General features: G+C 36.8%; 1 protein-coding gene across 12 annotated transcripts in view; it reads left to right on the forward strand.

Moving 5' to 3' along the window:
* Positions 1–14,706, forward strand: part of STXBP4 (syntaxin binding protein 4) — a 90,015-nt gene that overhangs the window by 12,657 nt on the left and 62,652 nt on the right. For 11 of the 12 annotated variants that reach the window (XM_080394423.1, XM_080394431.1, XM_080394432.1 and 8 more), the window contains 10 exons: positions 101–230; positions 795–927; positions 3,008–3,114; positions 3,515–3,695; positions 4,512–4,590; positions 7,418–7,500; positions 7,971–8,067; positions 9,410–9,522; positions 10,185–10,271; positions 11,756–11,821. In XM_080394423.1, the coding sequence (XP_080250549.1) occupies positions 101–230; positions 795–927; positions 3,008–3,114; positions 3,515–3,695; positions 4,512–4,590; positions 7,418–7,500; positions 7,971–8,067; positions 9,410–9,522; positions 10,185–10,271; positions 11,756–11,821 (1,076 nt within the window). The remainder of the gene's footprint in view (positions 1–100; positions 231–794; positions 928–3,007; positions 3,115–3,514; positions 3,696–4,511; positions 4,591–7,417; positions 7,501–7,970; positions 8,068–9,409; positions 9,523–10,184; positions 10,272–11,755; positions 11,822–14,706) is intronic. The other variant, XM_080394430.1, reaches the window with a different exon arrangement.

The following is a 14,706-nucleotide window of genomic DNA, read 5'->3' on the forward strand; positions in this document are numbered from 1 at the left end:
TAAGATTAGTACTACTGAACTTACTTAATATGAGTTGAAATGTGCTTTTCCCAAAATGTGTCTTTTATTTCTTTTTTTCCCATTATTTCTTTTCTTTAAGCAAAATCTACAGACAGCCCTTCTTCTGGGTCATCCTCAAGGTCACAGAGTCCTCAGTTGCATTCAAAGGATAATATCACCACCATCAGCAGAAATAATTCTGTCCCAGCATCATCCCCAAAGCTTGCAAAGTAATTTCCAAAACTGACTATTAACTCTTCTGTGTGAGCTGTAGAAAGTGCTACTCAGGAAAATTTTGTGTTCAGCACTAAGTGTTCAACTTTATTTTTTTTATTTTATTACTTTTTTTAAAAAAATCCTGTAACTTAGAGTACCATTGATATTAAAAATGAAAGTTTGCAATTGGGTTTTTTTCTCATTTATATATTGCTTACATGGTAGAAGTTGATTAATCAGGTTGACTTTTGATCTTAGTTTCTCTTAATAATTAACGCTTCAGGTGTGTACGTACCTAGGTACTCCCATAAGCCTTATATATATACAGTAGAGAGGAGCTTTTAGCCTTGTGAAATGATATGTTGTTTCTTTTTGTAATTGCCAGAAATAACACCTGAAGTTGCTGATTTTGTAGTAAGTAGGCAGAGTAATGTTTGCGCATTGAATTAAATGTCCATATTTCTATTTATTTCTGTAATATGTATTTGTGAAATCAGTAAGATGCTGTATCACTTAAGTCTTTATTGAGTATCTAGTTCTGTGAAGTAATTCTGCTTTTCTTGTCATTCTCTTCATAGGGATGGTACATTTCAGATTATTACTATTTTCAAAGAAACAAGCCTAGGTGTTAATATTGTAGGAGGAATTAACAGAAATGAAGGGCCTTTGGTATATATTCAGGAAATTATCCCTGGTGGTGATTGTCATAAGGTAAAGACCTTTTTTCCCTCCCTCCCCCTTCAGTCACAGGTATTCTTGCTTTCATTTAGTACCTACTTAGTATTTTATGCATAGTTATATTTTAAGTACACATTTTGGGGGGTTTTCCTTGCTTTCTCTTTAAACAGAATTATCTCATTGGGTCATAGCATGGTTACATGGTAACATAAATTATTCATGAGTTCATTTGAGGTAAATGAGGAACTTATTCCCCAATATACTTATGGGAAAGTAACAAATCAACTTCTTTAAGAGGTTGCATGATGCAAGGTAAATGAGCAAGGATGGGACAGAACAGCATACTGCCTTTTTTTTTCTTTTCCTTACTTTGACATTTCTTTTCCTGGACATCCAAAAAATCATTTTCCCTTAGTCTTAGTTTAGATGGATCCTTGGTAGTTGGAAAGCACAGTGTAGGCAAATTAGAAAAAAGATATTCGGATAGTGCAGACTGATAAAATGTATGAATCAGTACTGATTACTGTTTTGATTTATGTAAATCAGGAGGGCCTGTCAGTTTTAAAAGTAAATAAATAACTGTCTAGTTCAAGTACAAAATACTCTTTATCCAAGTGTTTCCTTTGCATCCTGAATTACTATGGTTGTTTTGATGTGTAGATAACCAGTTTTTGCCTCTTGCCAAGGAATAGGGTAAAAGTTAATTTCACGAGCAATGAGTTTTGCCCCAAACCAGTCTATAATTATTTTTGATTGAATTTTAGTAGATTAAGCTTAATTCTAAAATGCCAAGATGGAAGGAAAAAATGCAGTGTTTCTCCAGGACTTTTTAGTAGATGATTCTTCCTTTGATTTCACCTATTGTTGTGGCTTCTAAACCGTTTTTCTCGTTTTAAACATATAATGTAAAGCCTATCACAGATAATTGATAGGCTGAGATATTAATTGGCAGTAGGTTCTAATATTATTAGCAACAGCAGAGGTAATTTCCCAATCTTCGTTATCCCGTTTGAGAAACCGAAGTAGCAGGTGTATTTTCAGTCTGCCACGTGAGGGCAGCATTACACCGGGTATCTTACAATAGGCTGGATGCAAGCAAAATAAAAGCTCTACGACTTTTTTCTTTAATCAAAACCACTAAGTGACCAAAAATGTAGTCAAGTGCTATCATAGGTCTGAAATTATGGTGTTTGGGTATTTAATATGTAAAATTATACTGATCTTGAAAAGGCATTTTACTTGCTGTGTATTTTTCTGCACGGAGTTAGTTTCACACAGTCATATTGATTCTGTGATTAATTTCTTAAGAGCTGAAGAACACTGACATGTTATGTGTAATTTGATGTGTGTTATATTAGGTAAATGTCATAACTATGTAATCATAGGTGAATCATACGAATTTTCAGTTAAATTGTTGAGGCCTCTTTGAAAATGTGAGTGACGAAAGCTTAATCTTAGTGAGAAATCTAGCCAAGCATGTTTAATGTCTTGTCTTGTCTTACAGTCTCTGAGACAGAAATGTCATATCTTCCTTTGTTGGTAGAAAGCTTACAATTAATTCAACAGAAGCACAAAGTTGACAGTATTATTTCTGTCATGGTTTTGACTGTTGAATTCCTAATAGGCTAATCTAATTTTCTCATTAAGATTAATATAGCTAGTAAGTGCTTGAAGAGTACCATCTATAGCCAAGAACATTTGGGTTTGAAATAAAAATTAATTCATCTCACAGCTGAATTAATTAGTAAAGAAGCTTCCTGTGGTCAGATGGCTTGGTACTCCATGCTGGAAAAATTATTATCTGTGGTTTGTTTCTTTAGGGGTGGGTGGCTTAACAGAAATAGGTATCTGGGTCCAAATTTCTTCTCTACACAACACAATATCTGAGATCCGTTGTGTCTGATGAAGCTTTTATAATTACTGCTATCTTGGTGAATAAATGATTGTTTGATTCTGGAAGATCGTCAGGCAAAATGTATAGCCATTCTTGATATTTCTTGTCTTAACGGTTCCGGGGGGATATATTAAAGTGTTGAGATTGTACACTTCTTTGTATAGCGTTAGAAATTAATATAAAGTTTATGGGTTTGGGGTTTTTTATTTGTTATGTTAGGATGGACGACTGAAGCCTGGAGATCAACTGGTATCCATAAACAAAGAGTCAATGATTGGTGTCTCCTACGAGGAGGCAAAAAGTATAATCAACAGAACAAAGTCAAGGTATCTATTACTGTCAAACAGCTAACCCTCCAGATTGGTTTATTATAAGATATTTATGATCATATTAACATGAAATGTCTTGTTATGTGTACTTAGAGGAAATGCAAGGGATATTATTTTTTTCAAAATATTCAGTTGCAGTAAAATTTCATAGAAAAATACTCAAATGCACCTTTTAGACCTGTATAACTATGATACTTTCATTCCTTTCAAAAGAAAACACAGAACAAAACCCTAAACCACAGTATTTGCCTTTTTTAATGATGGGGAATAAAACATGGTTTTAGAAGAATGATAACACACACAGTGTTGAGGAAAAGGCAATTTTTGTGAGAGTGACATACGATCTTGTGAACAGTATGGTATACAATATGTTGAAACTTTTTAATTGTAATTTTAGGTTTGAAAGTTTTTGGGAGATCGCTTTCATTAGACAAAAAAGTATTCCCGGTTATTCAGAGAACCTGCAGCATCCTTCCAGCCTCTCGACATCTTCTGTAGCGTATGGAGAACAGGCTGCAGTAGTTAATTCTCATGCATCTCCTAATGGGAAGGTTGTTTCAATGTTCACTCCAAACGCTGTGAGTATATTTATTACTCCTCTTAGTATAAAGTGAGCAAATGATTGTTTTTCCTGATTTTATTGGTATTCCATAAAGGGTTATTTTAATCCAGTTTCCATTCTAATAAGAAAATTACTGGCTCTTTTTCCTGCAAAATATTAATTCTTGGGAATATCATGACTTTTCCAGAAAACATGTGTAACAGCAAACTACACTGATGAGAGGAATAAGAGTATTAGTTGACTTCTGATAAGGAAAAAAATCAAATAAAATAAGCATTAACCATAATTATCTTGATTAATCTTAGGTACAGAGTTCTTTACTGTTTCTCTAGGGAGTAAAGTTTCAGAATTAGAGATAGATCGATAGATATAGTTAGATATTTCAGAGATAAGGTACTCTTGGACTGCTGTGTATGTGTGAGAACAGTTCAATGTCACAAGTTACACTTCCTCCATGATGATGAGATTTTTGCTTGAAAATCAGTCCTAGAAGAATGTGGGGTTTTCCCCTTTGTTTCGGCTAAGCAACAATTGTTTCCATTCATACAGCTCGTGATTAGTGTAAAGAAGTGATGCTGACCATAAGAAAGAACATTTTAAAACTACTCTATTATTTTAATTTTTAAAAAAACATTTTCAATTTATCGCATTTTTAAAACTAAATAAAGTATTGTCTCTGAACAAGGAAGAATAAAATGTGTTTTTCTGTCCAGCTCAGTTTCTCCCCTGGTCTTCCTTCCTCTCCCCCTCTTGTACATTAATGTGTATTTCTAGTTTGGCTTGTGATCTGCTTTAGAAATGGTATTTCATGTCTTTTCATTTTCTTTCTTAGATGGAAACTGGAGTCAAGATGGGAGAGCAACCTCCAATTACTTCTCTAGACAGCAGTCCTACTGATGTGTCTGTCACTGGTAAATGATGATTTAATTCCCTGCCACCTTTTTTTCCTGCAATAACCGTCATACAGAAAATAGTATATAGTGACACCCAATAGTCTTTAAAAAAAGGAATATTGCTCTATTTTTGTAGTACTAAGTAAAGAACTGGGGTCAATGGATTGTTTAGTAGCTTCTGTCAAATGTAATTTGCATTGTCTTTAACAAACAGCTGAAACCAAACAAAAATGAGTGATCGCAACGTTTGCTATACAGCGGTAATAATAATAGACTCAGTAGAAACCAGCTAATGAAGACTCACATATAGATCAAAATTAGGTTGCCGTGGAAACTGTGCTTTCTTGATTTGATGAAATTCTGTGGATGTATACTGCTTGCACTTCTTTTTTTAAATTAGGGCAGCATATTGGAAGGATAGAAATAACATGCAGACCTCTTTTTCACAGTTTTTCAATTAATCAGAAAAAGAATATATATGTGTATATTTCTATTTCAGAGTCATTCAAACAAAGACAAGAGTCACTTTGACCATATCTCTGACATTCAAACAAAGACAATAGTCACTTTGACCATATCTCTAAATACCTATTTTGGAAACAACACTGAGGAAAAACAGAGGTTGTGGAATTTGGTCAGAACCAAATCTGAACTAAACAATTGTAATTCCTTTGGGAAACAAATATGCATTGTATTTATAAACAGTGAAAATGCAGTAGTCTGACATAGTAATAAGTCTCAACTGACACAGTACGATTAACTGATTCTGTTCTGTTTCTGTATGAAGACTATTCTTCAGGCAGTAGTGAGTAAGCATAACCTGTGCTTCTCAACTTGACGTATAATGTGCTGAGAAGAGGAGGGACAAACGTACAGGATCTCATTCATTCTAGATGTTGCTCCAGTGATGTTATTTAGGTTGTACCTGCGTTTGTTACGGACTGTATTAGATACCCAAATTTTAAATGAAATAGTGTCCATATTGCAAATCTGGCCAGTTGGCTTCATTTCTTGGAGGCTTCATTTCTTGGAATGTGAGCTTTTGAAACTGTAAATTTTGTTATATTGATTACATCTGGAGTTTAATGATCACACAGGTTTTTCGTATTGATCATGGAAAACACAACAACTAAATGAGAGGAACAACACAAAAGGCTATTTTTTAATATACTCAGAATACAAGACTCTTGATTAATATAATGCAATACACTGGAGCTTCATCATTGCTTAACGAGACCAAGGCGGCCACAGTTTCTTAACGTACCTGAATAACATAGCTAGTAAAGTGGAAAGAAGTACTTGCAGCTCCAGTTTGTACTGTTTGTTGTCATTTTTCATTTCAGTCTTATTAAGCACATCCTTAGTCAAAGCTGCCGCTTCTCTCATGCTGCCCTTTTTCAAGGATAACCTTGAAAAATTAAAGTAGCTCTTAGATGGTGGGGTTTTTTAAATGCTCTAAGAAAAATCAGCATAATTTTGTGGAATTCTTGCACAGATTCATACACAAGGCTTTTTCATTCTGAATTGGAAGGAAGTGTGCCAATTCAGCTGAGGTTCTAGCCTACTGTCTTCAGAATTTAATATAGCATGTGAGAGGTGTTAGTGTCAGAGATTTTCAAGATGTTTTGGTTTATGCTTTTGGCATATAGAGAGAATGTAAATTACTTTAATCTTGGAAACAGATATGCTGTGAAACAAAAAAAAAAAAAAAAAAGATTTCTGTGCAATTCCTTCTGTTCCTTTAGAGAGATTCTCAAACTGCATGATCCTTTAGTTTTCAAATACGGGGTTTGGTTTCAGTACCTTTCTAGTCCATTAATGAAATAACAAATTAAGATCTAAATAGTATTTCTGAATAATGAATGCAAACAAGTATTCCATGTTCTTCTGCAAAAAAAAAGCAATGAAGTTCTATTTACATACATCTAAAATCCAAATAAATTGGTAGTTAACTGCTCCTTTTGCCTACTGTCTGTAATCAATGGCTTCCAAAGGTTGCTTCTGCTTGTGTTGTATCCATGGGTGTGTCTGAAGCATGGCAAAGCTGGGACTGCATTTCTCAAGTTCCATGAAAACTAAGCACACACACACACAAAAAAGCAGTTATTCCAAAATCTTGCCTATGGACTGCTTAGTACAGCTGGCTTCTTTTCCTTTTCTGAGCTTAATCATTTCTGTATGTTGGAAATAAAATAGATGCATCGTAAGTTATTAATGCCGTTAGCTAAAATTATGCAAACTTCTTGTATTTTTGACTGTGATGACTGGAGAAGAGGGGATGATGGCTTAATGGATGGTAGTTCTTGGAGAAGAGTTCCTCCCCAGAAAAAAATACTGAGGAGCCTCCTGGAATTCAGTCTAAGCTACCTCCACACAGCCCTTGGCTGGCACCAGGTTGTTCCCTCTCTTTCCACAGTGTTTTCTAGATCACTAGGTAGGCTTTTACGAACCCTTATTATGCTCAGGGTGTGTCTTGAAGGTCTTTCAGGAATTTGCAAGTGTGTTTCCCTTTCTGTTTCTAGAGTAACTGTGTATCTCAGCAAGAAAAATATCACAAGTATAAGCCCTATGCTTGATGGATTGCTCTAAAGTTATTCACGTTTTTTTTCTGTCAGTTTGCTACTTGTCACTTTCTCATGTGAAAAAATAGTTTAAGTGATAGATACCCATAACTTTTGTTTATTACAATTATGTCAAATAAAAAGGTCAATCTAAATATTAACGTTTCTTTGTGACAAGTGGGTATTTAGCTGGCATCCATTTCATGAGCAGAGTTTCAGAACAAAATTTTCAGAGCAGTATTTACAACAATATCATTGTTAAATTTTCATTTTTTTCTTCTTAGCTATTCCCCCCAGCCAGAATGATGATTATGAGCTGCAAGGAAAGACCTCTACTATTCGTCTCAAAGCAGAAAAGCTAGAAAGGGTAAATACTTATAGTATTTTGCGTTTTCCTTTCTTTCCCTTCATAATGCATGTAAAACATCTGGAGCATATTTCTAGACTGACAAATTATGCACCACATTTCCTATTTGGATAGTTCTTTCAGGTTGCAGGCCAATATTTCATTTTTTTTATATTGGGCAAATTACTGTTTTTGTTAATCTAATTACTGATTAACTCTTCTGGGAATCTGAACAGCCCTCAGGATTTTTTAATGCACTTATTAAGGACAAAGGGTTTTGCTTATTACACTCATCCGTATTCAAGGTTAAATAATATCTGAACATCTCTCAATTAGAAGGAAAAGTCACAGAGCGTCTCTGGAATAAAAGTTGTCAGTGAGAGTGTACTATGATACAAAGGCTCTTTGAAGTATAGCTCTTTAATTACTCCCCCATGTCCCTGCAGTCATTATCCCTAGTCCTTTCTCCAAAATAAGTTTTCTCCTTCCAGGCATTGAATTACCTTGGGATTCAGCCCACAGATGAACAGCAGCAAGCCCTAAGGCAGCAACTTCAGAAAGATTCTAAAGGAACAGTGTCTTTTGGAGGTAATAATTTGTTAATTACCATGGAAAATAATTAAATGTAGCAATACAGAAATTATAGGTAATAACCATTAATATATTTTCTGTCAGTCTTGGGTTGCTACAGCAAATAAAATGATACTTTGTGATAAGAACCTTATTCTACTGTATAAAACTAAGTAACTGGAAAGCAAATCACAGATTTATCTAATAAAGAGCAGCCGTGACAAAGTTTTGATTTTGTGCTCACAAATTCCTAAATTTTTGCCTTAACAATAGGGTACTTTAATTGTTCCAAATATTACTTGGGACAGTACTGATGTTTAAAGGGCCTTCTTGAAGTAGTTAAACTGATGGATTATTTAACTTGTTTAGTTTGTGAGAAGCAAGAACATTTCAACTATTGCATATAGAAAAATTTGCATGGAGACCATCATGATTCTTCTAGCTAAATCTAATTCTGATGGGAATGAGTTGCTTGCATTGGTTATGACAACTTTGGTAGTTGACACTTAACAATGTAAGAGTATTTCTTATAAACTGTGAGACATGCTGGTTTTGATGCTAAAACTGATGGAAACTTCACTTTTCCTAAAGTTTATGAAAAACAGCATCAAACACTATTATATGAAAAATAATTTCTTGTACTTAACCATCCAAAAATACACTGGATATTCAAGCACCTTATCAAGAAAGATACTGGATCTTCCATCAGATCTTATGTGGTGTAAACAAACTGACATTTTTATTTCTACTTTTCTGTCATACTGTAGCAGATCTCTTTTGTATACATTCTAAATGAACAGGTAATCCAAGCCATGTTGATTGAGAATGCTGTAGTGTTTGTATTTAAAACTTTCTGCTTGGTCAGCATCAATTTTACCAGGTGTGTATCAGGGTTTTAAAGAGCCTGCGAAGGAAACTGAGCTGTGAGCTAGCATGCAATTTTTCCTTTTTCCTGCAGAGACACTGTGTCTCCTCTAGTAAGGTCAATTCATTGGGAAGGGCAGGCAGGTGTACAAATTTCTTTTTATTTTTTCACACAGCTCTGCCAAATGTAGAGTATCTCTAACCATGTACTTTGAAGATGAACTTCACACCCCCTTTTGTTTTCTTTTCTCCTTCAGGACTTGATTCAGGGATATTTCAGCCCAAGAACTGTTTTGAACATTTTTGTTCTTACTCTTACCAGCTTTACCAAATGTTTCTGTTCAGAAAGATGTGTTTGTTTTTCATATATTCTTCTAGAAAGCTTATGAAGGGCAGATACTGCATTTATAAAAGACTAGCCGTAGATTGTAGTATTAGTAGTTGTGCTGCATCTTGTAATACTGCTACTGAACTGAACTTCTAAATTGTTCTTCAGATTTCTTTGAAGTTTCAAGGAATCTCTTCTCTATGCAATTGAATGCAACAGGTGATGACCAAAAATCTGTGACATTTGGGGTCAATGAAATTGCCAGCTTACTGGATTCACAGGTAAAATATATGCCTGTGCAGTGTTTAACTGTTGGGAGGAGATTACTGGAGAGCTTATTATATGTACAATTACTCCACATCTTGGACAGATGTTTAGAAGAGCTCCATATCATGGTGTTCTTTAAGATAACTTCGTTTCTGTGAAGCTTTTTAAAGCAACTTACGTTGCAGAAATCAATTCACATAATTACGTTGTAATCTGTTGTAAGTATGGACAGTGGTGATTTATTGAGGTTTCTTAGTGGAATACATATTGGTACGAGTGCTAAACAATTATTGGGCCCAGTGAATTAAACTACTGCTACAGTGAAAAGCACTTTATTCTAGAGCTGACTTTAAGAAATAGCATTTGCAGCATAGGAATACTAAAATAAAATGAGGTATTATTTAAAATACTGAATAAAACAGGATATTAGTATTGTATTCCTGGTACTTTAAAAATATTTTTATTAATCCTTTTTAACAGGAAAAATAATAATTCCTTTGAAAGATAAAATGGACAGAATTTTCTGAAGGATTTTTAGTATTTTCAGAGCTTTAAATTATTTTAAAATTAAGATTATCGTGTCATTTTATTAACAAGACCTTTTAAGATAAGATGTTAAAGATCATGGAAGATACAGTTAGTAATACATTCTGACCTTATGTATTTAAATACACAGTTTGTAACCTGTGATTCTTTGGAGGATGACGTGGAAAGACTTAAGAAAGAAAGAAATGAAGCTTTAAAAGAAATGAGTAAATTAAAGGTAATAATTTTTATTTCCTTCAAATTGTTCAAGAGACAGGTTTCTTTCTGAGTGTATATAGGAATGTACTGGTTTTCTTTTGAATTTTACATGCCATTTTAAATGACTAAATAAAAAGGCAGAGCAAACGGTCGTAATCATGTGTGAAGATTGTATGCGTACAGTGTATTTCTGGAGACAGTGAATTTTGTTATACTGAGTACTAACACATTTTTAAAGGCATTTCACAAAAGTGAATTTGCAGAAGTGACTGATTTGCATAGCAATTTTATTTAGAAATGTGTGATCCTAGTAACCACAGTGTCTAAGCATATGCTAATACTTTTGCAAGAAGTCAGAACTAGAGAATAAATTAATGTGTTTTCAAAATTCATAGATATTTTCACAGATATTACAAAATACATAAGACCTAAAGAAGCAAATACATTTATTGTTTCTTAATACCCTGCATTACAACCATGGTCCTATGCTCCTGAATTTTTTTTTGACAACCCAAAAGATAAAAAATTCTGAACCTTTATCCAGCATACCTAGCTCTCGTTCTTGAACAGGAAAATTGATCCCAGGATACAAGCGATTCTACAAATTACCTCCTGGTCCAAAAAATAATCTGTCTTGTATAGATTACAAAAACATCAGGTTGGCATGCCCAAAAATGTATTCTTCATTCTGTGCACAAATATTCTTCTTCTGAAAACTTTGTACTGAAATGAAATAATTGATTTACATTGAACATTGAAGTAGTGAATACTTATCATGAGCCCCTAAATTGCTGATACCAAAACCTGGCAATGATCAATCTGTAATTGCCTCATTTCTTACCCTCTTCCCTTAATCTACAGTCAAGTACTTGATACTCGGTGAGAAATACCCTTGGTCTGACTCAGCGTGAGAATCTTTTTGAAATTGTTAGAACTTTTAACCTCTGAAAGTGGTGTACCTAGAGGTGTCTGGTGTAAATAAATGGGTGGAAGGTCAGACACACAATGTTGACAGTAACTTGACATGTGTATTAGATTGTACAGCAGCCTGTTAAAGCTGCAGAAATGTCTGTATTCTGCTCTTTTAGGTGGCTAGGTAGCAAGAGACTTAAAATATATATTTTACTTATATCACAGAAATAATCAGTTCAGTAAATAATCCTCAGATGCTCATGAAACTTAAACAGTATTAATGAACTCTGAAAAATTAGCCTTTAGAGAACAAAATTTGGTTTTGTCACAGGTTTTATAAAAGCTGTTGATTATTTATTATTTCCACCAGAACTTTTTTAATAATATGTGTTTTCTGATTATACAGCATTAGTAACAGACACGTGTTGTGGCCTAGAAATGTAGTAGTTGTACAGAAAGCAGTAAATACATTGATAGAGTTTAAGTATTGCTACCTGTAGTTTTAAAAGGGCTAATTGGGGTTTAGGAATAAAAACTCTTTCAGACCTAATTATGAATTATTTCTTCTGTTGTTTGTTTTTATTTTAACAGGAAAAATTGTCTGAATCTGTGAATTTACAGAAACAGTTAACAGAGCAGCTACAAATAGTAAAGCAAGTATGTTGAAGTTTCTTAAAAATATAATTATTCTTTTTTTTTTTTTTTTACTTTTTTTTTGTGCAAGGGAGAAGGGACCACTTCTTTCTGTCTTGATGCTTGTATAGGCTATCCTTTCACGCTAATTTCAACACAAAGTGGTTCTTTTATTACTACAAAGCTTTTGATTAGAATTGGAGAATACTGATCCTTAAGTTTTTAGAGCAATAGTACTTTTCTGCTGCTGTTGAGGTAGGAACCGTAAGACAAGCTGGATCAGACAAGTTGGATAATAATGTAGTATTATCTTTCTGGTCTATAAGTGTTCTTGAAGTGATTTTGCTGTTCTTAGGACAGTGTGCCTCATCTACAGTCATAACGTTAACTACTTTATGTCAACCAGTTTCAAGTATGAAAAAATAAACACACTTGACAGCTCTACCTGGTATTTACCAGGAATAAATGGTAGTAAGTGTTTTTTGAGGAATGTCTTGTTTCTGTCTCTATATCTATTTATAATTATGAGAGAAGAAATCAGAGTTTCTTATGAAATTGAGCCTTCTTGTGTCTCTTAATGGATATTTCCAGTTATATGTCATTTATAGCCCGGATTCAAAACCACGTCACTTTCCAGTTTCCTGCTTCCACTTGTCAGCTCTTTCCTTCCTATGACCTGGCCACCTTTCTTTCCTCCTGTACTGCTACATGTATTCCTTGTCAGTTTCTCATGGCTATCTGTTCCATCAGATGTCATATGTAAAAATGCAAGATACAGTTTAAGAATCTTTCTGTGTACTGTTATATTAAGATTAGGTTTATGTTTTCACTTGTATACATAGATTTGTTCAACACCTTCATTATCACCTTTTATTCCTTGAATTTAAGAGAACTGCTTGAGAAAGGGAGAGCTTTTTCCATTAATACTGCGATGTTGCCCTTTGTATGCTGTGGCACAGTAGGAAAATAAATTTGATTCTTTTTTGGGTAAAATTTAACTGGAAGAATGTTCCAGTGGTGTACCTCATGTTTGCATTCACTAATGTGTGTGCGTTCTGTTGCCCTAGACTAGAGCAGATGTTCAGTCTATCAGTCTAGACTAAAGCTATTGCAAAGTACAAACCCTGAAATGCAAACAGTATGGACATCAGGGGGAACTCACGCCTGACGACCTGATAGCATGACTGGCTGGGTAGGTGTGGGGAGAGCAGTGGACATTGTCTACCTTGACCTCAGCAAGGCTGTTTTTTTTTTTTGTTTTGTTTTTGTTGTTTTTTTTTAACACTGTCTCCCATAACGTCCTCCTAGGTAAGCTCAGGAAGTGTGAATGAGTGGGCAGTAAGGTGGGCCAAGAACTGGCTGAACAGCAGAGCTCAGAGGGTTGTGATCGGTACCGGGGTCACTTCTGGGTCCAGTCCTGTCAACTTATTCAACTGGGTGAAGGCACTGAGCGTACCCTCAGTGAGTTTGCTGATGATACAAAGCTGGCAGGAGTGGCTGATGGAGCTGCGCTGCCATTCAGCGAGACCTGGGCAGGCTGCAGAGCCGAGCAATGAGGAACCTGATGAAGTTCCACAAAGGCAAGTGTAAGGTCCTGCACCTGGCGGGGAACAGCCCCACGCACCAGTGTCAGCTGGGGGTCACCTGCTGGAAGGCAACTCTGAGGAGGAAGAACCTGGGAGTGCTGGAGGACAGCAAGTTGCCCACGGGCCAGCAGCGTGCCCTTGGGGCCAGGAAGGGCAGTGGGACCCTGGGGTGCATTAGGAGGAGGGTGGCCAGCAGGTGGAGGGAGGTGGTCCTCCCCCTCTGCCCTGCTCTGGTGAGGCCACATCTGGAGTGCTGTGTCCAGTGCTGGGCTCCCCAGTTCAAGAGAGACAGGGAACTGCTGGAGAGGGTCCAGCGGAGACCACAAAGGTGATGGAGGGTCTGGAACATCTCCCTGATGAGGAAAGGCTGAGGGAGCTGGGCCTGCTTGGGGAGGGCAAGACTGGGAGGAGGGGGTCTTACCGATGTGAGCAAGTATCTTAAGGGCGAGTGCCAGGAGGACGGGCCAGGCTCTTTGCAGCGGTGCCCAGCGACAGGGCAAGGGGCAACGGGCACCGCCTGGCACACAGGAACTGCCCCTGAATCTGAGGAGGAACTTCTGGACCTCGAGGGTGACAGCACCGCACAGGCTGCCCAGAGCGGCGGCGTCTCCTCTGGTGACTCCGCGCAGCCTGCCCTGGCGGGGGTTGGGCTGGGGTGGTCTCCAGCGGGCCCTTCCAGCCCCCGCCACTGTCAGGCTGTGCCCAGGGCCCGGTATTCTTTGGGGTCCCCGTGGCTGCCCCCGCTGGGCAGCTGGGCTCGTGCCCAGGCGGTCCGCACGGCGGCCCGTGCCGGGGCAGCAGTGCCCGCGGCTGCCGCACGAGGGCGTCCTGCCTTTAGTTCTGTCCGCGGCGCCGTCAGGGGCTGGTGCCGGCCCGCCGAGCCGCGCGACCCCCGGGGGAGGGATGCTCTGCTTTTGTAGCGAGCGTCTTCTCGAACTGCTGTTGAAAAGGTTCCGTATAGTGAAATGAAAGAGAAATCATAAATTATATGTAATTACAGCGACCTATTTTAGGAGGCAGAAGCAGGCTTTTGATGGAAATTTTAGTTCTGTTGATACTTGGTGCGTTTTCCAGGGTTGCGTGTCTATTTTTGTAGTTCAGAACCAATGTTGATGCTGAGTTTCATGGTGATACAAAGTTTCTTTTTTAAAAAAAGCTACTTACAGTACAAGTTGCTATGTAACTTGTGATGGTGCATTCCTGCTTGAGCTGAAGTTAGTGAAATGAGTTAATGAGTACATTATTGTGCCTTAATGGTCTGTTTAAAAGTAAACAAACAAGCCAGCTTAATTATGTGCTGAAGGTCTTCTGGATTCAATACAA

The sequence above is a fragment of the Falco punctatus genome, assembly GCF_963210335.1.
Source record: "Falco punctatus genome assembly, chromosome: 1".
NCBI lineage: Eukaryota > Metazoa > Chordata > Aves > Falconiformes > Falconidae > Falco > Falco punctatus.